The sequence below is a fragment of the Choloepus didactylus genome, chromosome 9, assembly GCF_015220235.1.
Source record: "Choloepus didactylus isolate mChoDid1 chromosome 9, mChoDid1.pri, whole genome shotgun sequence".
Taxonomy (NCBI): domain Eukaryota; kingdom Metazoa; phylum Chordata; class Mammalia; order Pilosa; family Megalonychidae; genus Choloepus; species Choloepus didactylus.
Window position 1 is genome coordinate 16299589 of NC_051315.1, and position 27805 is coordinate 16327393.

The following is a 27805-nucleotide window of genomic DNA, read 5'->3' on the forward strand; positions in this document are numbered from 1 at the left end:
CCCCAAAGTCACTGAACTGAGTCATAATGGTCTTTTCAACAAATGGGGCTGGGAGAGTTGGATATCCATATCCAAAAGAATGAAAGAGGACCCCTACCTCACCCCCTACACAAAAATTAACTCAAAATGGACCAAAGATCTCAATATAAAAGAAAGTACCATAAAACTCCTAGAAGATAATGTAGGAAAACATCTTCAAGACCTTGTATTAGGCGGCCACTTCCTAGACTTTACACCCAAAGCACAAGCAACAAAAGAGAAAATAGATAAATGGGAACTGCTCAAGCTTAGAAGTTTCTGCACCTCAAAGGAATTTCTCAAAAAGGTAAAGAGGCAGCCAACTCAATGGAAAAAATTTTTGGAAACCATGTATCTGACAAAAGACTGATATCTTGCATATATAAAGAAATCCTACAACTCAATGACAATAGTACAGTCGGCCCAATTATAAAATGGGCAAAAGATATGAAAAGACAGTTCTCTGAAGAGGAAATACAAATGGCCAAGAAACACATGAAAAAATGTTCAGCTTCACTAGCTATTAGAGAGATGCAAATTAAGACCACAATGAGATACCATCTAACACCGGTTAGAATGGCTGCCATTAAACAAACAGGAAACTACAAATGCTGGAGGGGATGTGGAGAAATTGGAACTCTTATTCACTGTTGGTGGGACTGTATAATGGTTCAGCCACTCTGGAAGTCAGTCTGGCAGTTCCTTAGAAAACTAGATATAGAGTTACCATTCGATCCAGCGATTGCACTTCTCGGTATATACCCGGAAGATCGGAAAGCAGTGACACGAACAGATATCTGCACGCCAATGTTCATAGCAGCATTATTCACAATTGCCAAGAGATGGAAACAACCCAAATGTCCTTCAACAGATGAGTGGATAAATAAAATGTGGTATATACACACGATGGAATACTACGCGGCAGTAAGAAGGAACGATCTCGTGAAACATATGACAACATGGATGAACCTTGAGGACATAATGCTAAGCGAAATAAGCCAGGCACAAAAAGAGAAATATTATATGCTACCACTAATGTGAACTTTGAAAAATGTAAAACGAATGGCTTATAATGTAGAATGTAGGGGAACTAGCAATAGAGAGCAATTAAGGAAGGGGGAACAATAATCCAAGAAGAACAGATAAGCTATTTAACGTTCTGGGGATGCCCAGGAATGACTATGGTCTGTTAATTTCTGATGGATATAGTAGGAGCAAGTTCACAGAAATGTTGCTATATTAGGTAACTTTCTTGGGGTAAAGTAGGAACATGTTAGAAGTTAAGCAGTTATCTTAGGTTAGTTGTCTTTTTCTTACTCCCTTGTTATGGTCTCTTTGAAATGTTCTTTTATTGTATGTTTGTTTTCTTTTTAACTTTTTTTTCATACAGTTGATTTAAAAAAGAAGGGAAAGTTAAAAAAAAACAAAACAAAACAAGGAAACAAAAAAGATGTAGTGCCCCGTTGAGGAGCCTGTGGAGAATGCAGGGGTGTTCGCCTGCCCCACCTCCATGGTTGCTAACATGACCACAGACATAGGGGATGGGTGGTTTGATGGGTTGGGCCCTCTACCACAGAGTTTACCCTTGGGAAGACAGTTGCTGCAAAGGAGAGGCTAGGCCTCCCTATGGTTGTGCCTAAGAGCCTCCTCCCGAGTGCCTCGTTGTTGCTCAGATGTGGCCCTGTCTCTCTAGCTAAGCCAACTTGAAAGGTGAAATCACTGCCCTCCCCCCTACGTGGGATCAGACACCCAGGGGAGTGAATCTCCCTGGCAACATGGAATATGACTCCCGGGGAGGAATGTAGACCTGGCATCGTGGGACGGAGAACATCTTCTTGACCAAAAGGGGGATGTGAAAGGAAATGAAATAAGCTTCAGTGGCAGAGAGAATACAAAAGGAGCCGAGAGGTCACTCTGGTGGGCACTCTTACGCACACTTTAGACAACGCTTTTTAGGTTCTAAAGAATTGGGGTAGCTGGTGGTGGATACCTGAAACTATCAAACTACAACCCAGAACCCATGAATCTCGAAGACAGTTGTATAAAAATGTAGCTTATGAGGGGTGACAAGGGGATTGGGAAAGCCATAAGGACCACACTCCACTTTGTCTAGTTTATGGATGGATGAGTAGAAAAATAGGGGAAGGAAACAAACAGACAAAGGTACCCAGTGTTCTTTTTTACTTCAATTGCTCTTTTTCACTCTAATTATTATTCTTGTTATTCTTGTGTGTGTGCTAATGAAGGTGTCAGGGATTGATTTGGGTGATGAATGTACAACTATGTAATGGTACTGTGAACAATTGAAAGTACGATTTGTTTTGTATGACTGCGTGGTATATGAATATATCTCAATAAAATGAAGATTAAAAAAAAAAAAAAAAAAAAGACATAATGCTGAGCAAAATAAGCCAGGCACAAAAAGAGAGATATTGTATGTTACCACTAATGTGAATTCTGTGAAAAATGTACAATGTTTTATACTGTAGAATGTAGGGGACCTAGAGATACCAATTAGTGGAGGGGGAATGATAATCTAATAAGAACAGATAAACTATGGAGGGTAATCTCAATGGTATGGGAATGCTCAGGAATGATTATGGTTTGCAAACTTTCTTGGATATAGTAAGATCATGTTGGAAGCAATAGAGTTATTTTAGGTTTTTTTTTTTCTCTTATTCCTTTGTTTTCTTAGGGGTTGTTAATTTTCTTGGGGTATGGTAGGAACATGTTGGAAGCAATGTAGTTATTTTAGATTATTTGTTTTTCTTACTCCTCTGTTTGGACATAGTTTATTAATTTTCTTGGGGTATGGTAGGAACATATTGGAAGCAAAGTAGTTATTTTAGGTTATTTGTTTTCCTTAATCAATTGCTTTGTTTGAAATGTTGTGGGGTTTTTTTGGTTGTTGTTTGCCTGTTTGTTTTTAATTCTTTGATAAACAAAGTTAAAAAATTGAAAAAAAATCAGTAGAAAAATGGGAGTAAAAACTAAATGACAAATAGGGTGGGATGGGGGGATGGTTTGGGTATTCTCTTTTCACTTTTATTTTTTATTCTTATTCTGATTCCTTCTGATGTAAGGAAAATGTTCAGAAATAGATTGTGGTGATGAACGCATAACTATATGATCATACTGTGAACAGTTGATTGTATACCATGGATGACTGTATGGTTTGTGAATATATTTTAATAAAACTGAATTAAAAAAAAAAAAAAAAAAGTAAAAAAAAAAAAAAGCATGGCCGTTTCCCTCTGGGATGCCTGAGCCCGTCTCCTCTCTAGCCTTCCTCCCATTATGGATGACTACATACTAACCACTGTTTATGCTGGGCATTTTCACTTGGCAAGATGAGAGCAAAAAAAAAAAGGTTCAGTAAGAGGCTGTATAAGTGTATGGATTCTAGACTAGTTGATCCCAAACCAGATGTGCCTTAGAATTATCCAGATAGCTTTAATAAATAGATTCCTCTGTCCTGCCAAAGGTGAACTGAATCAGAACCTCCTGGGCTTGGGACAACATCTTTAAAAGCCCTTGTTTGTTATGCAGCCAGTCTGGTACAACTGTGGGAAATCAGTTCACCGAACAGAAGCCTGTCATCTGTAAGCAGAGTGAGCCATGTCATTTCTGCATCAGCTAAAGCCCACCAGAGCCCAAGGGTACAGGATTTCCAGGCCTAGAAATAGGTGGAGTCTCTATATCTGCATCTATCACATCACTTGGAACACAATATCACAATTGTTTAGGACCTTCTCTAGACTTTGCCTTTCTAAGGGTGGGCCAGGCCTCATTTATGTACCCTCTAGCACAGGTCCTGGAACTAACAGGCCTTTAATCCATGATGAATTAGTTATTCAAGGGCACATTGTTACTGCCTCTACCTAACACCCAGGACAAATCAGAGTAGCTTTAAAAACAAATCTGCACAGCCACCGTGGAAAGGTGCTGCAGGACTGGCCCAGTTTCTGAGATCCAAGTCTGATCTACAGAATTCCACGAAGTCCGGATAGTCAAAAATCCTTTCTATACTCCAAAGGCTTAAGTTGGCTCAGGATTTGGGATGAGACGGGGTACTGATGCTGCCTGGCAGCAAACTTTTCATCTAAAATGCTCATAACAAAGCTAGCTAACACGTAGAGTGCTTTGTGCCAGGCACCGTGTCCCAAGCATTTTACATGTGTTAACTCACCTAACTTTCACAATCTTGTGTGAAGTAGGTATTATTGTATTACTTTCTTCACTCTACACATGAAATGGTCCCAGAGAAGTTAGTCAGAGGCACAGCTGGAACTGGACCCAGACATTCCAGTTCGAGAGCATGTTTTTAACCAGTGCATAATTTATGAATTAATAAGTTCCTCTTTTGGGTACTTGAACTCGGCTTTGCTTATGCTAAACTGGCTGGTTAAGACTAAAAAAATTAGATCTAGCAATGATTTATCACCATTCACAGCCCAGAAGATCCAGTGGCTTCTATTTGCATGCAGTGATCTGCTTGGCCCCTGCCCAGGCTGCCTCTGAACCTTCATGGCTGAAGCCACACTGTCAAACTAACCACTTCTCTGACTTCCAGCAGCAGGTGTGCTCTCAGCACAGGAGCCAAGGGATTCTTCTCCGTGGGCAATGAGCCACGTGGCTGGCACTGCCCTGACCGTGTATCTGATACTGGCACCTGCCCCTCACTCCCATGTCTGAATTCTGGCCAGATGGAACAAGTCTCACATCTAGATGCCCCCAGCCTGGACCGTCCTGCCACTAGAATCTTATGCAGGACCCCGCAGGTACCTGAAATGAGCCTAGCCACTCTTGCCACCTTGTTTTCATGCTTTTCTCACAGAACCTCTGGAGATTGCCTCACTCATACGGGGGCCAACAATGGCAAAGGGGCAGCAGACAAGCCGAGACAAGGAGAGCCAGCCTGAAACAGGCAGGCACCTGAGAACCCAAATCCAAGCAGACCCAGCAAGGGTTACATAAGCAAGTAATAAAATATCAAATTGATGTAATTATTTAATGACATGGGAAAATACACATTAAGAAATATGTTGGTTATTACAAAGTAATGGGTAGAGGGTAACTTCAGGTTAAAAAAAAAGTTGAAAGTATCAGTATGCCTAGAAAAAACTGTACAGTTAAATACCCAAATATCAACAGTATTCAGTTCTGTTCAATGATTAAATATTTGCCCTTTTGCTTTTGTATCTTCTTTGAAACATGATTATTTCTGAAATAAACAAACAAAACAAGCCACTGGAGGGAAAGTTATTAAAAGCCAGGACCTGGGAGCCCAGCAGCCTGTGTCTGATCCCCAGGAAGACAGGGCCAGGTCCGGCACCCGTGGTCAAGCCCAGATGCGGCACACTGCTCTCTTGTCTTCCTGTTGGAATGCTATGTGTAAGACTGTGTGCCCTACACCTGTCGCTCTCAGTGTACTTGTTTCATAGGACTCTATGAACATAACCTGGCATAATAGCAAAATGACGCTAGCAACTTTTGGTTTTGAACTGCTACAAAATAGAACTACCACAGGACATAAAACTCACCAGAAATCAAGTACTCTTACAACAGAAAATCCACCTGACTAAACCACTGACTTTGCTGGTTTTTGCTGACCTTCCTTCATTTTTAACATTCATTGCCAATCTATTTTTGTTTCATGGATTCTGGAAAGAGGTAATTTTTCTCACAAAGACACTACCATGAATGTTTGCAGAGCAATGACTATTTCATGGCTTTGCTACGAGTCTACTGATACCCAATCTTGCTGTTTACTCCACAAAGTCAAAAGTACCATAATCCAAACTAGCTTGAAATTAACAAATTTGAATGTTAATTTCAAATTATTGTTTTTTAAAAAAGGGTCTTGGCAAAGTTACCAAATATAGAACAATACAATACACCTATATTGGTATAAAACAGGCTCAAAAGGCCATATTTTCTCCCCCGTTGTAAAGACTGCAAGGAGTGCTTTATTCAAATAGCAGACAGTATATAAAAATGGATACCACCTTTAACCTGAAGTGTTTCCAAGTTATTTCCCAAAGCTCTCTGCCTTTTTATACTGCAGCATTTCCAGAAAGGATCAAGAACTGCTGTGAAAGTCCAAAGAAACAACCAAAACCAAAAAATAAACCAAGACTATCTTCTGCATTACTACCACCTCCCCAGTACACCCTCTCTCACCTGCCTTTTCCAGTGAGTTAGTATAGACATCTTTGCATAAAAATTTTTAGGCACCAGGAAAGAAAGGTACAGAAAAAATTCTATTAACAACAATGACGTGAAATTTGGGGAAAAAAAGATTTTAAATTAAAATACTGTATCATTACAACAAAGACTAAAATTTCCCTTGCTTTGCCCTTGGGAAATCAAGAAAAACTGAACTGTTTTCTGCCCAAAAAAAAAGAGATATGCTGGAAATAAAGAGTGCTCAGTACTTGCAACTGAAGTTAATTAATACTCATATTAGATCAGTACACATCATGGAAGTAAGTTCATTTGCTAGAGCAAGGGAAAATACTCCATTTAAGGACAAAGTTATTCAGGATGAAAGGAAGGTGTGTCTTCAGTGAGAGAACTGCCTTCTGTCAGATGATTTCTTGCTAATGTTTTTGAAGATTTTGGACTTCTCAATTTTCTTGGCTTTCTGGTAGCCGAATCCGCCACCTCCTCCTCTCTTTTTCCGTTTGTCGTCGTTGCTGTTCACATCTAGATGAATGTCAAGGAAATCGAGCAGTACGAAGATAATGAACGCCAATCTCCTGTCTACACAGAGAAAACAACATGTACACTATTGCCCCTAGACTCTGACAACTCCTGAAAAAGAGAAAACCCATGAACATAAACATATGTAGCACATTTCTGGAAACTAGGCAGGGTGGTGAGGACTGTGGACTAAAATCAGCAGACACGGTCTTTAAGCTCAGTGTCACAGTCCTGTGAGTTACTTTCTCCACACAATGAAATTCAAGACAATTACTTATACAGAGTTAAGAGGAACTCTTAAGAGTCTGTAGGAACATATTTTAAAAATACCTATAGTATCAAAACAAATGACTTGCATCCGTTTGGAATTGATTTAGGAATACTTAACCAAGGTGGAAGTAGCAGCTCTTTCCTTCACATAATACGTGTTCATCAGAACAGACATTTATACTCAATTCCTACAAGGGGGTGGTGACCCCAAATTTGGTCTCTAGACCCCTTAGGAGTTACTGTCATAGCACTAAAGAATAGGACTTGTTATCAGCTGGTTCAGTTTCTTCTGAAAATAAGATAAAGAAGCACAAAGTATAAACCAAAACAGAAGCAAATGGAAGCATTCTCTTCGCTTTTAATCTTGAGCAAAACTTGTTTTGTTTTCTTCTGCTAGTCTTGCTGCTCACCTGTATATATCCTTCAATGGCTCTAAGAGGACAAAGGAGCTTTCTCTTCAGCTTCAGAGTCCAGCTCCTTCAAGCACCATGTGTGGTGCAGCTCAGCAACCACCTGAGATGGCTGCTTCATCTCCTGTGCTTCTGCCCAGAATGCACCTCTACCTGGAGCTCCCTTAACACAGATCTCATTGTCTTCTTTTAGGTGTAAGTCATAATCATCTCCCTCCTGTAGCTTCCACCCCAATAACGAATCATGGCTTATTCCATGCTATCGCTGTATCCTGTGCTCACACTGACCATCAGTGATGGTCCACGATGAATATCTGAGCCCCCAGATCCCAGACAGAGCACACAATAACCCAACTGCTAATCCCAAATGCCCTTCTGTCCATCTCCTTAGTTCCTGGATGAATTCATAACAATGAAAAGGATACTCAGATCAACAAAAGGAGGCACCTTGAAACCGAAAGACAGAGCAACCTGAGGCAAATTTAAGTTATTGACGTTATAGATTTGTTTCAGAGAATGGGAATCATATGCTCGAATGTATGACTTATATGCTTCCTGGGCTGACTTATGAAGGAAGTAGTTCTTTTCAATCAATTTCTCAAGCTGGAATGGAAAGAAACATCAGTTTTAATAAAATAAAAAATCGCCATTTGCCCCAAACATGCAGATTTCACATGCTCTAGAACAAAGCCACCCCCTAAAAGACTTGGATTCCAGTACACTGGCTCCAGGCCCTGGAACACTACAAAGCTGCGCTGCAGTCACAACAGTGCCAAGGCCTTAGCGGGCAGGGGCTGAGCCGAGGGAGAGAGCCAGGAAGGGGAGCCGGCACGGCATGAGCCCTTTACAACCACACAGACCACACTCTTTTAGGAAAGGGGGAGACCCAGAGGACAGAGACTGCCCCTGAAACATCATGAAGGCAGTGCTGGGACTACTTGGTTACCCCCCTACTAACAAATAATAAAAATTAAAACAACAACAACAAAAAGAGTATACCTGAGACTGGATGTCAGAAATTTTGGACCAAGAAAACTCAAACTCACTTAATGGAACCTGGAAGACAACAGTAAGAAGGTTAATAAACTAGAATGGATCAACATTCAGATTTTTAGATGAAAGAAAAAAAAAGTTTAACGTGCCCCATGAATGGTGGGGGAAATGATGCAGCCAAGGTAGAAGGGGTTTCAGTGAACTCATGTGGTATTGCAGGAGGGAAGGACGACCAGGCCTGTGAGATTCCCTTGGGGCAGACATTAAACGGATGAGGCCAAAGCCAGCTTAGGTGGGTTGGGGAATGAATGGGAGATAACTGGGAAAAATATAAACCGCTTTTCCAAAATGGCAAACTGAGGAAAGGCAGGCCATAGGCAGTGGCCCTCCTGGAGGCAGGGGTGGGAGAATGGGTTTAGGGGTGAAGTTACCTTTTTACAGTCAGAAACTTGAGATGGTAAAAAGCTAACTGGAAGGGAGAGGCTGAAGGTAAGACACAAGAGTCGGTGAAAAAAAGGAGAGAGAGAGGAGGAGGTAGGAGTGAATGGAGATCCCCAGTGCTGCAGATGAGAGTGGAGGAAAAGACAATAGGATGGAAGAGATACAGAGAAGAATGTAGAAGGGGGGGCAGTTGGTAGAAACAACTGGGCATGAGAGAGCTTGAAAGGAGTGGAGGAGGTTTCAAAGAGGGTTGTGGAGAACAGGAGAGGAGAGACTGAGGACCCAGGGGTACCGCTGAGCAACACAAAACTTGAGGGTCGAGGCATGTGGGGAGTGCTTTCTGTCCACACCTCCTGGGCCAGCACCCCACACAATCTCACCTGCTTATCCACTGTAACAACTGTTTTAATAGAACTGCATAGACTCAAGACTACTGACACATCTAGAAATGGTCCTTAAGGCCATTAGCACTGGCGAACAATCCCTACCTAAGAGCAATCTGTTTTCAACTTAAGATTTTCCAAGCAAAGGTCTTTACCTTGGACTGCTTCAAATAACGAAGGAAACCCAATTCCTCTGGGCGCAAAATGAGCAAGGCATGTCCTCTTCCATTTAGGCCTCTGGCTGTTCTACCCACACGATGAATATATTCCTTTGGCGCAAAAAGAAAACCTAAGTTAATATATTAATTCCACACGGACCTGTTATTAATGTGTTTGTGTTTCCAGGATGTACAGGGTGATGGACAGAGGAAGTCAGCTCATCTGTATCCTGATGGGGCCCTTCCCCACAGGGTTGACTTACAGACCCCTCACCACATTCACCATAAAGCTTTTCTACCACTTCCTCTGGCACACACCACCCCCAGAGGAAAGAGGGTAAAGACAAAGGCTGAAGGATGGCTGGACAAGATGTTCACATTCACCCTAGAACCTAAAAAATGAGTTATTAAGAGTATGCCATCTTCAGAATGTTATTTTACATGTCTGAATGCTAGTTGACAAGTTATATATATATAATGCATTGTTAGTTGGAAAAACAACTTAGTGAAGCTTATTCTACTACATAAACCACAGAATCTTATTCATATCTTTCAGGAAAATTTATTTCTGCTTGATAACTGCTGCTCTTAAAAAAAACAAAACAAAACAGTGGGGAACTTCCAAGAAGATGGTGGAATAGGGAGTTGCAGTGCTCACTTCCCTTCCAAAAACAGACAGTGGACAGGCAGAAACTGCCTGAAACAACTGTTCTGGGTCTCTGGAGAGCGGGAGAGAACTGTACAACATACAAGGAAGAGTGGGATAAAGAGACAGAGAAACTACAATGAAAAAATTGTGAGTAATTCCATCGCTGAGGCTCCTGGTGCCCACCTCCCACCCTGAGGTCAGCTTGGTCCCTGCCTGGCAGGCTGCTGAGGACTGGGAGGATGAGTAAATCCACCTCCCCAAGAACAAAGGGGGACACAGCCCAGTACTGACCCAGCTACTGGCCAGCGAATTTAGATTGCTGGGTCCTGCTGCTTTAGCCGGTTCCAAACAGGTGCTGATTCAACCCTGCCAAAGGTGGAGCGGCCAGAGAGCTAAAAATACCCCTGCCTTCTAGGGCTCTGGGGAATAGGCTGCTGAAGAGCACCATCTGCTGGGCAGGCCAGGAAAGTGTAGGGAAGGGCACCTTCAGGAAACTGTCAAAAAGATTTCTTGGCGAAGAGCACCATCTGCTGGGCAGGTCAGGAAAGGCTTTTTGGTGGCTTTCCGGAAGGACCCAGTTCTTTGGAACTGGTCTGAACTCCCAGTGTGGGTGGGTCCGTGGCCCTGTTTTGGCTGGGCAACAGGAGGAGAACCAGAAAATTCTCAAATACATAGATGTGAAACAACACACTCTTAAACAATCAGTGGGTCAAAGAAGAAATTGCAAGAGATATCAGTAAATATCTCAAGATGATTGAAAATGAGAAGACAACATACAAAAACTTATGGGATGCTGTGAAGATAGTGCTGAGTGGGAAATGTATAGCCCCAAAACACCTAAATTAAGAAGGAAGAAAGAGCTAAAATCAAAAACCTAACTGCACATCTGGAGGAACTAGAAAAAGAACAGCAAATTAATCCCAAAGCAAGAAGGAAAGAAATAACATAGAGCAGAAACAAATGAAATTGAGAACAACAAAAAAACAACAGAGAGAATCAACAAAATCAAAAGTTGATTCTTTGAGATAAATAAAATTGACAAACCCTTAGCTAGACTGACAAAAACAGGAGAGAGGACGCAAATAAATAAAATCAGGAATTGAGATGGGGGACATTTCTAATGACCCCACAGAAATAAAAAATATCATAACTATATGCCAACAAATTAGACAACGCAGATGAAATGGACAATTTCCCAGAAACAAACGAACAACCTACTCTGATTGTAGAAGAAAAATAAGACCTCAACAAACCAATCACAAGTAAAGACATTGACTCAGTCATCAAAAACCTCCCAAAAAGGAAAGCCCAGGACCAGATGGCTTCACAGGTGAATTCTACCAAACATTCCAGGAACAATTAAAACCAATCCTGCTCAATCTTTTCCAAAAACTTGCAGAGGAGGGAACACAACCCAACTCTGTCTATGAAGCCAACATCACCCTCATACCAAAGCCAGATAGAGATACTACCAGAAAAGAAAATTACAGACCAATTTCTGTAATGAATATAGATGCAAAATTCCTCAACAAAATACTTTCAAATCCAATCCAATAGCACATTAAAAGAATTATACACCATAATCAAGTGGGTTTTATTTCAGGTATGCAAGGGTAGTTCAACACAAGAAAATCAGCACCATTTCCTATTTGAGAAAAAATTATTACTGTTTAGGAAATCCTTGAGAACATGAACGTTTTACCAGTGAACCTAGCTCCTAAAGTTGTCCCTTTTTGAATTCTAGTCAGTTCTACTCCAATCCAAAGTTGAAATCAGTAATACAAAATTTAACTCAAAATGGGTCAAAGACCTAAATATAAGAGCCAGGACCATAAAATGCCTAGAAGAAAATGTACGGAAGCATGTTCAAGATTTTGTGGTAGGTGGTGGTTTCTTAGATGAGATACTCAAAACACAAACAACAAAAGAAATAGTAGATAAATGGGACCTCCTCAAAATTGAAGACTTTTGTGTTTCAAATGACTGTCAAGAAGATGAGAAGGGAGCCTACTCAATGGAGAAAATATCTGGAAACCACATATCCAATAAGGGTTTAATATTCAGAGTATATAAAGAAATTCTACAACTCAACAATACAAGGACAAACAACCCAATTAAAATATGGACAAAAGACATGACTAGACAGTTTTCCAAAGAGGAAATACAAATGGCTAAAAAGCACATGTTTGGAAATGGATGGAGGTGATGGTAGCACATTATTTTGAGTGTAATTAACATTGCTGAAGCATTTAAGTGACTGTTGTTAAAAGGGGACGTTTAGGGCTGTTAACATCACTGCAATGAAAGCTAGAGGATGTAACATGGGACTGTAAAACATGGTGAAACCTGTTGTAGACAGTGAAGGTGGTTAATAGTACAAATTATTAGAATGTTCTCCCATAAACTAGAACAAATGTATGTCACTATTACAAGGTCTTAATCACAGGGTGGTATATGGGGAAAAATAAACCTACTGCAAATTATAGACTATAGTTTACAGTAATATTATAGTATTAATATTAAATTGCATCAACTGTAACAAAGGTACCACACCAATGCTATGTGTCAATAACTTAGGGGTATAAGGGGTATGGGGTTTTTCTTTTTGGAGTAATGAAAATGTTCTAAAATTGATTGTGGTGACGTAAGCACAACTCTGTGATAATACTAAAAGCCACTGATTGTACACCTTGGAAAGACTGTATGGTGTGGGAATAAAACTTCTTTAAAAAACAATAAAGTAGCTGCTGGAGAGATATCTATGTCTACAGCAATTTTAGATTTTTTAAAAACTACATGTCATCTCTTGAAAAAGATGAATGACTATTTGGGACCTACTCCTATTTGTACTGTTTAGATTTTCATAGAAAGCAAGAATAGGTCCAACAAATTTATTTTAATTCTATTTTTGACTGTCCTGTAGAGCACTTGAAATAATTTAACAAAGAACAATAACAGCTTGGTTATTTTGTCAAAACTGATTTTATCTGTGTTATGTGATCCTCTAGGTCACAGAGGCAGAGATGACAATATAAAGGCCACCATGTTTCACAGGAAATGGTATTTGAAATGGCATTTCTACATCTATCATCTTCAAATTCTTAAAAAAACATGTAACAATGTAAAAAAAAGTAATTTTTTTTCCTAGACAAAATATTTAATTAGAAAGAGAAATAAGAGTTCAATAAACAGTTAATTTTCTAGATAAAGATAAATAAACAAAGGGGTTTCCTAGGGATTAATGCTGAAACCAACCAAATGAATGCTTTTAGAAATTATTTATAAAGAAAACTATCTCCTAAAATCTGCTCAGTTTGTAGATGATGCTACAACAATACACAGAAATACAACGGTGCAAGGGTGTGTTGTTTCCAGGAATGTGAAAAATAAGCTTCTATGTAGACAAAATTAAGGTAATGCAGTAATGGAAAAACGGTGTAAACTGTAATGATTAGATGATGAGTTCTAAGCTACCTGTTAAAACCCAGAAAAGGGGTTTCAGAGTCCCCAGATTATATCCTGTATACAACCACAAGAAATCAACAAAATATACATTTTTTTAAAGTTAAAAAAAAAAAAAAATCATCATTCCAGATATATAACACTCCTAACTGTAAGTCCCACTGATGCCTCTTAAACCTCACTGCAAACCTCTTTGGGCCCCATGAAGCCTTAAACACTTAACGTCAACAGAGAAATATTGCACCACCATAGAATAGATAGTGTAGCTCAGGGAACCTGGAGAGTAAGTGCACTTCTCCACGCAGAATCTTTCTTGAGAAGTCCCAAGGAGGCCATTTACCTTAGGGTCATCTGGAGGGTCATACTGAACAATCCAGTCAACTTCAGGAATATCCAGCCCTCGAGCTGCCACATCTGTACACAACAGTGTCCCTGAATCTGCATTGCAAAACTGGAAGAAGGTGGTCGTCCGCTTATTTTGCTTCTGTTTTCCCTAGAATAAATAAAAACATTACTGGAGTAGGAACCTTGAGGCTGTTTCTGGGAAGCCTAGATGCAGAAGCTCCTAACTGTGGAGCTGTTAACCTATTTTATTTCTAGTGCATTCTCTGGCCTCTCGTGTCCAATTTCCCAACTAGACTGTAAGCCCCTCGAGAAGGACAGTGTCTCTTACTCTGCCTTCTGGCCCTCACCCCTCCAAACCCATCAGAGCTCCCTGTTCACCCAATGTTGACCAAACTACTTAGAATTAAGTTTAGAGGAGAGAACAATACCTAAAACCCCCAAATTGATACAACTTGATAGGCATACACTGTTTTTGTTTTGTTTCATTTTTTTTAAAGTCATCATTACTTACATGAATGGCCAAGACAGGCAAATCGATGTAGTTCAGCAACTCGTAGTGGTATTTCACAGATTTACAGGATGAAAAGAATACCATCATTTTCTTCTTTCGGTTCTTCTTAAGGAATGTAAAGAGCAGAAGGAATCTCTTTTCAGAGGGACAAACAACATATCCCTAGAAGTTATTCAAATGAACAGATATAAATTGAGAGCACAGATAAATATTGCACATACACTGTAATGCCTTACCTATAGCAAATTTGCTGCCTTGATTATAACAAAACATTCCTAATATAACTTCTCCAAAGACTTTCAACAATAATTTCTAAACTAAGGCTAATTTTAACTCTTGATTTCTTCCACTGGCTGCAATCACTGGATATTTAACACTTTTCATATTTCAGAGATAGCAGTTACCAAAAGCATACCAATACTGCCTTCTAAAAGGTCCCCCAGAACAAGATCTCGAATGATCAGTTTGAATGCCCTGACAAGGCAACAAAGCTGCGTAAATAAATTCTTAAAAACTGACCAATCAACCAAAGGCTTTTAAGCTAAATCCAGTTATAAAGACTATTTAATTCATCAGAACCCTAAAGTCCTGAAGTTCTGTTTTTTAATCAATCTAGTTTGGATCTTTGTCACCTCCTTTCTACATTTTTCACACCTACATGCTCTGAAGCCAGAGTATCCAGCTCACTGCACATCTCAGTGAAAGACATTATTAAACAACAAAAGATTTTCCTTGACAGCTAAAATCAACAGTCCAAGAAATTTTTGGAATGTGATTAATAATGCCTCCCATGTAGTAAGCAGTACCAAAACACAGAGCAAAGAGAAATAATCCAATTATTCAGATTTCATGGTACTTTATACCTGGAGGGTCAGAGAACCAATACGCAAGTTCGCTGTATTTGAATTAAAAGCTCATTAACCCATTTATTTGCTGGATGATCCTCCAATTAAAAGGAAATACCAAATAAGATCCTTAAAATTTAAGATACTGATAAAAACTACCTGCTCAAGCCCATCCACTGTTGCATTAGTTTTATCATCATCAACACCAACATACAATGGCTCCTTTTTCAAAGAAATTCTTGCCAGGTCTTCAACTTTTCGAGTTTGTGTGGCAGAAAAGAGCATGGTCTGTCTGCGTACTAAAACAGGCACACATCAAATTAATCTAACTTTTCAGAGACTCTTTACAATATCTTCACAACTATATCCTAAGGAGAAATATCAGGAGTGGGAGATGTGGTATCACTACAGAATCTACAGATATTAAAAAGGGTAATAAGGGAATATCATGAACAACTTTATGTCTATAAATCTGACAACTCAGATGAAATGAACAAATTCCTTCAATGATAGCTTCTAAAGATTATTGAAAAAGAAAGAGAAAACCTGAATAACCTTATATATAAAAGAAATTGTAGTTCAAACCTTAACGTAAAAAAAAACGCCAAGCCCAAATGGTTTCACTGAGGAATTCACCAAACATTTAAGGAAGAAGCAATACCAATTTTATAGAAACTTTCTAGGAAACCAAAGAGAAAGGTTCACTTCCTAACTCTTTCTTTAGGCAAACATTATCCTGATATCAAAATCTGTCAAAGATGTTACAAGAAAACTATAGATCAAACACTCAAGGATAGATGCAAAAATTTCTAAACAATTAGCAACTGAATCCAACAGTAATATAAAAAGGATAATGAATGCACTGTGGTCAAATCAAGTTTATTCCAGAAATGCAGGGCTGGTTTAACATTTGAAAAGCAATTGCTGTAATTCACCTTATTAACAAACTAAAAAAGAAAAACCCATTTGATCATCTCAATAGACCCAGAAGATGCATTTGACAAAATAAAACATCCATTCCTGATAAATACTCCTAGCAAACTAAGAAAACAAGGGAACATTCTCAACTTGATAAAGGGCATCTACAAAAAACTCACAGCTAATGTCATTCTTAATGGTGAAAGACCAAATGCTTCTTTCCCCCACACCCAATACCAGGCATAAGACAAGGACGTCTGCTCATCTGCTCTCACAATTTCTATTCAACATTGTACTACTGGAGATTCTGGCCAGTGCAATTAGGCAAGAAAAAGAAACGCTTCTAGGACAGCAAAGTAATACTGTCTTTATTTGTTGATGACCTGATCGTCTATGTCAAAAACAAATGAAAGCTACAAAAAGGCAAGAGTCATCTTGAGGGTCATTCTGAACAAGCCATGAGACTTCAGAAATTTCTATATTGCTGGATACAAGAGCAACATACAAAAACCAATTGTATACCTACATACCAGTGGTAAGTAACTAGAAATTGAAATATAAAAACAGTATGATTTGCAGTAGCTTCAGTAATATGAAATACTTAGGGATAAATCTGGTACAAGATGTGAAAGACCTGTGCAATGAAAACTCCCAAGTGAGGATTAAAAACGTAATAATTTGGGAGATATATCAAAATCGCAGGTTTTTTTTTTTTTGGATACAAATTGACAAGCTGATTCCAAAATTTATATGGAAACATGAAGGACTAGAATAGCCAAAACACCTCTGAAAAAAAAATGTTGGGGGCTAACACCACCTAATTTCAAGACTTAATAAGAAGAAGAACGGCTTAAGTTAAAAGACCAACCACACTGAGTGCTGGCCAGTAGGTGATGGAACCACAATTCTCACACTGCTGATGGGAATGTAAAATTGTACAACTTCATGACTACACAAAGACTTGTACATGTTCAGAGCATCTGTAACAGCCTAAAACTGTAAACACAAATGCATATCATAACAGGTGAAGAATTAACAAACTGTACTATATCCACATAACAGTTACTGAGGAATAAGATGGAAAGAACTACTGATACCTGCAATAGCATGGATTAATCTCAAGATAATTTGCTGAGTGAAAAAGCCAGACAAAAAAGGAGTATTTACTATATGATTCCATTTATATAAATCTCAAGAAAATGCAAATTAATCTATACTGACAGAATGATCAAGTTACCTAAAATGAGGGTACATGTGAGAAGGGATAGGAGGAAAGGATTACAGAGGGGCAGGAGAAACTTTTTAAGAGTGATGGATATCTTTATATCTTAACAGTGGTGATGGTTTCACCGGTATAAACATGTTAAAATGTATCAAACTGTACCTTTTAGATACCACATTTTATTATATCAATTATACCTCAATAACGCTGTTAAAAAACCATTAAAGCTATTTAAAGAACACTCCCAAACAAACCATATCAAGAATGAAAACAAGGTCTTATAACAAATATAAGCAGTTTATAATGTTGCAAGTTCTATGACCAAGGTATGTACACCTCAAATAGAACATAGAAGGCAACAAGTTATGGCTACCTGGGGATGACAGAAGTGGTTAAGAATAAGTCAGATGGTGGGAGAAGAGCAAGAGGTGTTAAGACTGTTCAACTTGCACTGTAATCTCTAAAACAGCAACACCGCTATACTAGGTTTTCAGTGAGTCTGATGTTTACATCGCAAACTATTAAGGCTGACTGGCACAACTACTCCACTTGGCTAAGATTAAAATTCTGGTGTCGATATGATAGTTTTCCTATAGGAACAACCCTCACCTGACTCCAACAAGTACTCTGCAAACCACATGCTGATTCCATATACTTACCTGGCAGAAGTTTAATAATTTGCTTTAATTCCTCTTCAAACCCAACATCCAAGATACGATCAGCCTCATCAATAACAAGACACTGTAGGTTTTTATACATAAACCCTGGGGTATTCTAACAAGACAAAGGACAAAGAAAAACTGTTAGTTGCCAAGTTTCTATTTCACATAAGAATACATGACAGGCACCACATCACAGTGCTGTCTTACTTGCATATGGTCCAGGAGTCGACCTGGCGTGGCCACGATGATGTTGATCCCATTAACAAGTTTCTGTGCTTCAGCAGATCTGTTACTGCCCCCCATTATCAACCCATATGTGTGGACGTGGTGGGTCATTAGCTCCTTAAGCACACCAAATGTCTGCATGGCCAGCTCCCTAGTAGGTGAGAGAATAAGGACTCCTGTTCCTAAGAAGTAAAATATCATATATTGTTATCATGAATTCATAACAATCACTATAAACTTCTGATGAGATCAGGGCAGTAACAGTTCAAAAGCTTACCATTCCTGGGCATGAATTTTAACTTAACAATGAGTTCAATAGCAGGGATGAGAAATGCCAGGGTTTTGCCACTGCCTGTCTTCGCAGCTGCTAGAAGATCTCTAAATATTAAAAAGGTAAGGAAGAAAGACACCAAACATTAGTAATGAACTTAAAACCTTTAAAGCAGGGTGGATATGTGACCCAACACATAATGCAAACCAATTTTTTCAGTCTACTAACACTCAAAAGCAGGGCTACCAATGTCCAAGCCATCAGTGTTTAATAATCATACCTGCCTTCCAGAAGTGGTCTGACACTTTTATGTTGAATTTCAGTCATGTTCGTAAAGCCCATTTCTTTTATCGCCCTTAGAGTGTTTTCATTGACGAGGTTAGTTAGGGATGCAAATGAAGTATCCTCAAAAGCTCCTACAAAGAAAATCATTCATCATTAGCAAATTTATCTCATATATTTCAAATTCTTCCACTGCCGATAGCTGTGTGATTTAAAATTCACAGCCTATATTGTAATGAAAAGAATAAGAAATGGCAAAGTATGGTCAAAGGACTTCAATGAAGAGAAAGTGCCAAAAAGGGGAGGGGGTGGTGGTGGTGGTGTTCAGACAGAAATGAAATATTTACGAAATCAGATATACAAAACGAAAACATTCAGTATAATAAAAACATATCAAATAGTGCAGGGGTGCTTTAGAAGGGTTTGGCTACAAAACTACCCACTCCTCATAAAGCCAGGCCATGACCCTGAGTTTTCCAACCTTGGCACTAGTGACATTTTGGACCAGATAATTCTTTGTTGTCAGGGCTGTCCTATACCTTGTAGACCTCTAGCCCCCACATGCTAGTAGCACCCTCCCCAGTTAGAACAACCCAAAGTGTCTCCAGACATTGTCAAAATGTCTCTGAGGGGTACGGTGACCAACTCTGACCATTTAACTGGGACTGAGGATTCTAAAACTGGAGAAGTCCTGGGCAAACCAAATGACCTGATTACGCTACTGGAGGACAATACTGCCCTGGTCGAGACCCACTGCCACAACTTTTGTGATCCTGATTTGGCAGGTCTGGGGTTGGGCCGCAACTTTTTTTTTTCCTTCTTTGTAAACTTTTTATTTTGAAAAAATTTCAAACTTATGGGACAGTTGCAAAAATAACACAAAACCCATACAGAGAACTCCAACATTCTATTCTGCCCCTTGATATGCCGATCCACCAATTTTAACATTTTGATACATTTGCTGTATTATTGTATCTATATCCATCTCTTTATCTATTAATCCATCTGTCTATTTATTTAGCTAGGCCGATAGTCTTTTTTTTTTTAATTTTTTAAAATTCAGTTTTATTGAGATATATTCACATACCATACAATCACCTACGGTGTACAATCAACTGTTCACAGTACATTCATCACCCCCATCTATTTTCTTTTCTTTTTTTTTTTTTTTATTATATTCAGTTTTATTGAAATACATTCACACACCATACAATCATCCATGCTATACAATCCACTGTCCACAGTATGATAACAGTTATGCGTTCATCACCACAATCTCTCTCTGAACATTTTCCTTACATCAGAAAGAACCAGAACAAGAATAAAAAATAAAAGTGAAAAAAGAACACCCAAATCATCCCATCCCACCCCATTTGTCCTTTAGTTTTTATCCCCATTTTTCTACTCATCCATACACTACATAAAGGGGGTGTGATCCACAAGGTCTTCACAATCACACTGTCACCCCTTGTAATCTACATTATTATATAATTGTCTTCAGGAGTCCAGACTGCTGGGTTGGAGTTTGGTAGTTTCGGGTATTTACTTCTAGCTATTCCAATACATTAAAACCTAAGAGGTGATATCTATATAGTGCATAAGAATGTCCACCAGAGTGACCTCTCGACTCCATTTGAAATCTCTCAGCCACTGAAACTATTTCGTCTCATTTTGCATCCCCCTTTTGGTCAAGAAGATACTCTCAGTCCCACGATGCCGGGTCCACATTCATCCCCAGGAGTCATATTCTGCATTGCCAGGGAGATTTACAACCCTGACCCCCATCTATTTTTGAACATTTTCCCTACACCAGAAAGAGTAAGAATAAGAATAAAAAATAAAAATAAAAAAGAACACCCAAATCATTCCTCCCATCTCACCCTATTTTTTATTTAGGTTTTGTCCCCATTTTTCTCCTCATCCATTCATACACTGGATAAAGGGAGTGTGATCCACAAGGTTTCACAACCACATTGTCACCCCTTGTAAGCTACACTGTTTTACAATTGTCTTCAAGAATCAAGGCTGCTGGGTTGGAGTTTGGTAATTCCAGGTATTTACTTCTAGCTATTCCAATATATTAAAACCTAGAAAGTGTTATCTATATAGTGCGTAAGAATGTCCAGCAGAGTGACCTCTCGACTCCATCTGAAATCTCTCAGCCACTGAAGCTTTATTTCGTCTCATTTTGCATCCCTTTTTTGGTCAAGAAGATGTTCTCAATCCCACAATGCTGGGTCCAGATTCATCCCTGGGAGTCGTATCGTGAGTTGCCAGGGAGATTCACACCTCCGGGAGTCAGGTCCCATGTAGTGGGGAGGGCAGCGACATCACCTGCCGAGGTGGCTTAGTTAGAGAGAGAAGCCACATCTGAGCAACAAAGAGGCACTCAGGGGGAGACTCGTAGGCACAAGTATAAGCAAGTTTAGCCTCTCCTTGCAGCGACAAGCATCATAGGTGGGCCTTGACATTTTAACAAAAAAAAAAAAACTAAATCAAATAAACAACTCAAGCAACTTTGATATACTCCTAGTTAAGAGCAATTGATACTAGTCCAAACTCTTCATTTTAGAGGTAAAGAAACAACATTCTAAGGAGGTCAACTTGGAGCAAGTTCCTCGATAATGTTAACTTTCATCCTTCCTTTGTTATTAGTAACTGAGCCAGTATCAAACCTCTGGTCTCCATTTTTGGGCTGATGATATCCCCACTACACCATGGAATAAGCTTTAGAAGACGACAAGCCAAAGGAATAAAGAACCCTAAAAGGTGATGGTGTGCATATAAAACTTTTAGTGTTAGGACTGGAGAAAAGGGGAAAAACAGGAAAGAAACAAGAACTAAGGTACTAAGAAGTAGAAGATAAAGAGAAAGAGCAGCAGAAGACATGAAAACATATCTTGTCGACGATTACTTTTTCCAGGTAAACAAAAAGTCATAGCTGAACCTCCAAATCCCAGGGAAACTTGACATTTAAAAAAAGTGTATCTGGAAATCTTTCTGGAAGTTACCTGTCAGTCCCAGGGGCAACGTGGGCACTTCATTGTCATTGTCATCATCATCTGGCTGCTTCACGTTATTTTCTGTTTCTTTAGGAGCTCCAGCACCTTCTTCTTCAGATTCCACTTTATCTTCGGTTTTTGCTTTTTTTGCATCTTTGGTTTTAAAGGACAAAACCCCCAAATGTTTTCTTAAATAAAAATACCAAATGTGATCACAAGATAAAACATTTGTGATGCAAAAAGACTTATGAATTCCTGGTCAAAAGCTTAAAACATATTCAGTTTTAATTTGTTAAAAATTTCTCTTTTTTCAAAGACTAAACTTTAATCTGTGAAGAAGATATGGTTTAGTTAAAAAAAACCCAGAGTAAATACAGATTTGCCAAAAATTTATTTTTTAGTCTTCTTAACGTATTATATTATCTTATTAAGTGACCAAGAAATTTTTTACAAGTTCAACTAACAATTTAAGGATACTAACTATATCAAGTTCTATACCCTTCACTGAAAAAAACCAAATTCATGTGATTTACTATAACAGTTCTGTTTTTTAAAACCCATTACAAGCAGTGATTTTTTTTTTCTACCATGTCCCTTAAATGTAAATTTTCTATAAAAGCTACTTTTGTTTTAAAGATGAAAGAAAAAAACCCAAAAGCAGTAAGAACTCTTCAGCATGAAAAGAACAGAAAAATCAAAGGCTCTTCATGTTGTTAGAGATAGACAATAAAGCAAGGGCAACAATCTACTCAGCTGGGTGATACAACGCAGACTGTTTCTTGGTTGTAACTGGTAAGGGGGAGGGAAAGGTAAGACTTCCTAGCTTCTACATTCAGAACTTTCACACCGTCATCCTGAGCCTGCATTCCAACTGCACCTCCCATTACTCTTTTAAACATTCCATTCTGGATCAAATGGGTTAACCAACATGCTGGGCTTTTACAGACATTTGTGGCAGTTAGTGATACTAGTTAGAATAGAACCAAACTAGATCAGAACTCAGGGCTCTTCACAACCCAGGACTAGCTTCTGCCCTGTGCCCTAGTGCCTCCCTTCTGAGAAATGGTCAGTTCGCAGGACCCACATGTTCAAAAGCCCTGGATATTGAGCTAGTCTTCATGGCTTATCACTTCACTTTTCTTTAGTTCTTAAAGTTTACCAAATAGAATTAAATCTCCTAGCCCCATGATTGAGTGCTTGAGTAGAAATAATGTCACTTCCTCAGGCATCCTCAGAACAAGGCATTAATAAGATTGCACTCAGTATAAATCAAAACTGGAATTCTTGATCCTCACGCTTTTCTCCATCTTATTTCGCTTTCTCTTTAAACAATTTCTTATGATCTGGAAATTGGTTAGTTTGTAGGCAATATGCAGGCAGCAGTAAATATTTGGAAAAGTTTAAAGCCCTTTTCTAAATGAAACCTTTATTTCAGATAAGATAGATAATTAGGATAGTCTAACCCAGGGGTCAGTAAACTTTTACTGTAATGGGCCAGATGGCAAATGTGTTAGGCTCTCCAGACCATACAGTCTTTGTCGAAACTACTCAACTCTGCTGTCGTAGAGGTGAATGCAGCCATAAAGATGGAGTAAATGAATGAGCACAGCTGTGATCCAAGAAAATTTCATTTAGAAAAATAGGTGGAAGGCCAAGACAGTTCGCTGATTCCTGTTCGAGACTACCTCTGAAACTTGGCTTGTTCTCATCTCAAGCAAAATGGCTAGTCTTTCACTTGAGTTTATTCAAATCCAAACATCTTCAAACAAATAGTCCTCTCCACCCCCCACTTCATTCTGACCATTTTACTCATTTAGAAACTAATGTTAAATTTATTAAGGAGTTGCTTGCTTAACTGCAATTTTATACACTTCACAAATCAAATTATCACTATGCCTCCTTTCGAAGGGTGGGGGATTTATGGTAGGAAAAGGGAACGAACAGGGTAAAAAAGAAGTAAATTGAGAGTCATTAATGTCAAGTCTCTTGATACTTACAGGCCAAGGAAGATAATATTCTATTGTCAGCCCACATTTCTTTAGTGTCAGTAATTCCATACATCTGTTTGCAAACAGGTAACCTAAAATACCATGTCACAATACGTTCTAAAAAGCCCAGCTATCTGCCAAAGAGAAAAGCAAACTTCTAGAATTCTAAGTGTGAGACTTTTCCAGGTTGTAAGAGAATGAAAAAGCATGACATATTGCTCAACATTTTTAAAAAAGTTAAAATGCTCCCCTCTCCACCAATAAAATGTTTCCTTCAGCTACAAGACTAATTTCTGGTGTCCTGATGAGAATAGGGGATTCCTGTGTGCCACAAACATACACTAACAATAACAGAGGGAAGGTGGAGTGATAACTGTGAAAAGTTTTTTGAATGGCTAAAGTTCAAGTACCTACCAGGCCCAGCATTTTCTACAATTTTTCTCTTCTTCTTCTTCTTTTTCTTTTTTGATTCTGAATTGGGTGACTGTGTTGCTGCTTCACCATTGGTTAATACAGTAGACTTCTTTGGGGATTTTTTAACTTTAATGTTTTTTATTGTTTCATTAGCCATGTCTCCATTTTGGGCTTCTGACAAGCCCACATTCATAGACTGTTTTAGGGACTTTTTAACTTTTCCAGCTTCCACAATTTCTTCAGACACATCTCCATTTTGGGTCTCTGATAGGCTCACATCTGAGGCCCCTGTTTGAAAAGAGAACATAAGTTATGACATAGAAGGGAAGGTTTATTTAGAAACACTGGAATCCCAAATGAGAAATTCCACAGCTTTTTTTTTTCTACTGGTCATTTTATGATGTTCTAGCACAGGAAGATTCCTTTAAGGAAAAATGCTGAAAAGGGGAAACTTTTTTCTTTTAATTTCTTACCTTCAAAAAAACACATCTCTATCCTTAAGGATAAAGAGTCTGGGACAGGAAAACTTCAATGAGGTCAAACATTGAAATGGATGGCGTCAGTCAAGGGCAGTTCAAAATTTTAATGTTTCGTTTTTGATAAACATATGAGTGATATACAGAAAGACATTTACATCTTATTCACACAAACACTGCTTCTCGTACAGATGTAAGTTCAAAATATTCAACCCCAACTTTCCTGGATGACAGTGAATTGAGAATCCAGTTGATGAAACCACTTATTTGTCCTAATATTTATTATATACAAAGGCCTGAGAATGTGTTATCAAAAATTTCCCTATTTATATATAGCAAAAGATAAAATGTAACACCATCTTTTATTCAAATTGTTATCTATACACTGTACTGTTCTATAGTAAACTGGAAACACAAGGAACCAAAAAAACATAGTCCAAAACCCCCCAAACCAGTTGCTTGCTCTAGGATTTCTTTCAATCTATTAATCTCTGCTGAAAACCAATTATGGTGAGGAGTTATGCCTCCAACATTGCCCTCTATCTTATCTGGAACAGAAAAGATTAACACAATTACTTCAAAATCTCTGGCCGGCTGTCAGGAAGTTGGGATCACAAACGAGGTAGGCAAGAAAGTTGACACTCATATAAAATCCTTTTCATTTACATCTTTAGGAAAGACACAACTATGTAGAAGCTCTTAAGGAATTTATAAGCTAGGTGTGGGTGTGAGGTAAGATAAAGAACGAGAGGCTTTGCGTTGGATGTGTTCAGAAAACACATACAGGGCTAAAAATCACAAGTGCTGCAGGAGTCCAGAGAGACAGTGGTGTAAGTAGGGGAAGGCGGTGTAAGAAATACGGACGATGTGCAAGCAAGGTGCGTGGAGATGACATAACCACAAAACCCCACCACGCTAGCAATGCGGTGGGGAGGGAAGCAAGTGGGGAGTCAGAATGGGAAGGGTGGAAGTGGACAAGGCCGGCCTAGTTGTGAAGTCTTGCCGGCGGCCTGGAATGGAATTCGGAGGCCTCCGACCCTATTCCCGGAAGGAATAACTGATGTTCAGAAAGGTCACAGGCAGATCTAGGGCCACGCAGGGAATCGGCATCACCACGGCACCCGACCTGACGCTGTCTTTTCACTCTCAACAACTACATGTGCTCTTGGGGAAATGCCCGAGCCCCATTCGAGCCGCGTCGACTCCCCAACAGCTTGTTCCAAGTCACTCCCCCCGCCTTGCCGTCCCCCGGCCGCCGCGCCAAGGCCCACGCGAGTCTCCTCAGCGGCTCAAGCCGCAAGATTCAGCGTATCTCACCCTGTAGCTTTAGGTTTCGCTGCCGCAACTTTAGGTTCCGCTTGTCGATCTTTCTGCGCAGCAGTTTCATCGGTAAGTGAGACATGATGTCGCCGGGGCGCCTTCACCGCAGCGGTGCAGCAGGATTCCGGCACATTCGGGGCTGATGTTACTTCCTTCCGGGCCGCATGTGGCCGACCGGAAGTGCGTCCCAGGGAACGCTCGAGCCCTGCGGAGCGGAAATACTTCCTGGAGCGTGCACGGCGGTACCTTTGGTGGCTGGATTTTCCACAGCGCCTCCTTGGGGAGCGGAGGTCGCGCCGTGCACCCGGTGTATGTGCGGAAGCTGGCGGCGCTTTTGTGCAGTTGAAGAGCTTGGAAATTTATTGGCCAGAGTCTGGGGAATATGAGCTTCCCACAAAGGGACACTAAAGAGACAAGTCAGAGTGTAGGGGCGTACAGACTTTTTTTTTATTTCCTATTTTTATGTTCCTACCCTTTTTGGATCCTGGGAAATTAAATAAAACCTAAATGTCATGTATCAGTGTTTGCACACTCGTTTGAAAACGAGTGAAAAATACTCTTTGCGTGCTCCTCATACACACTCACATAAACATAACAAAATTTCCCAAAACAGTACTCTTACTCTTGGTTTCACTCTGATAAATTTCCCTTTCATTCTACTCATTCCATCCTAAATTATTCTATTCTTACTCCATTAAAAATGTTGATTTCTGTGTATTTAAATAAATTTTACTACAGTCTTAATGGGTTGACTGCAGTTTGAAAAATAGGTTTGCAAATCCCAGTGCTCACCAATGGGCCTTCCGGGAGTCCAGAATCAAAAATTCAACCCGGCTAACCAGTAGGTATCTTTTGGGGGGGTTGGCAGGGTGAGCATAGAGTGTTTAAATTAAAAACAAAACAAAACAAAAATATGTATGTATATATATACACATGTCAACATTAAAAACCTTGAGAGATTTATATTAAAATGCATATTTTTCTTAAATGGCAATAAGCAGTCAAATTGGCAATGATCAATTTGAGCTGAACAGCTGCTGGAAGAGTCACTGGAATCTGAATTAATTTGTTTATGTGGGGTGGCAGGGCATGAGCTCCTAAAAATTAGGCATGTTCCTAGGGAAGAAAGAAGAGGGAGAAAACTTGGGAGGGAGCTTAAACAGAGGGTGAGTGAATTGATTTAGAAATCACATTGAATTGAAGTGGAAACCATGACAAACAAGCAAACATAAATCCTAATGTGCTTAAATTAAGTTGTTAATCATTAGGCTGGCTGAGGGATGAGTCAGAATTTTAAACTGATTACATACAGAGATCTCAGTTTATATATATATATATAAAGTATGTGTATCAGCTTAAATTGATATGTATCAGTTTGAATATCTATGTATATTTACATGATTATATACCTGTGTGTTGGGTCTGTGACTTTGAAATTCACATCTGTTACTCTTAGGTACAACAGCTAGCATAATATCTTCCATACTGGAAGCGCTCAAAAAGTATTGTTATTGTTTTCTTTCTGGTGTTAATTAAATGTGTGGGTGTGATAATGTTTGGTAATAGTAATGAGAGATACTCCCTTTTCTCCAGGGCATGGCCCTTTCCAATGAACAGTGAGGTTTGACAGAGTCATTTCCACAAGACCATAAAACTACAGTTTGGGTGTGTCTAAGATGTGTAGATCATGGTGCTGGTCCCTTAAGGTGTATGGAAATTTTAATTTTAGGGATTGATAACCTTCCAAAAGGAAGATAAGATAAGGCTACTGATGCCAACTTTTCTGGATTTGGGGGAAGGGAATGAGAGGTTGATTACCTTGCATCAACTCTCAA

The 27805-nt window shown here is 39.2% G+C and overlaps 1 protein-coding gene across 1 annotated transcript; it reads right to left on the reverse strand.

Moving 5' to 3' along the window:
- Nucleotides 1-5026: 5026 nt before the first annotated feature.
- Nucleotides 5027-26135, reverse strand: DDX18 (DEAD-box helicase 18). The gene is made up of 14 exons (XM_037850090.1): nt 25968-26135; nt 24175-24462; nt 21782-21925; nt 18769-18904; nt 18495-18595; nt 18200-18399; nt 17990-18104; nt 15350-15489; nt 14346-14507; nt 13830-13982; nt 9376-9489; nt 8403-8459; nt 7829-8006; nt 5027-6726 (listed from the first exon to the last, which is right to left on the reverse strand). Exons 1-14 carry the CDS (start codon nt 26050-26052, stop codon nt 6584-6586), a joined length of 2016 nt encoding a protein of 671 aa, XP_037706018.1. The 5' UTR covers nt 26053-26135; the 3' UTR covers nt 5027-6583.
- Nucleotides 26136-27805: the final 1670 nt, after the last annotated feature.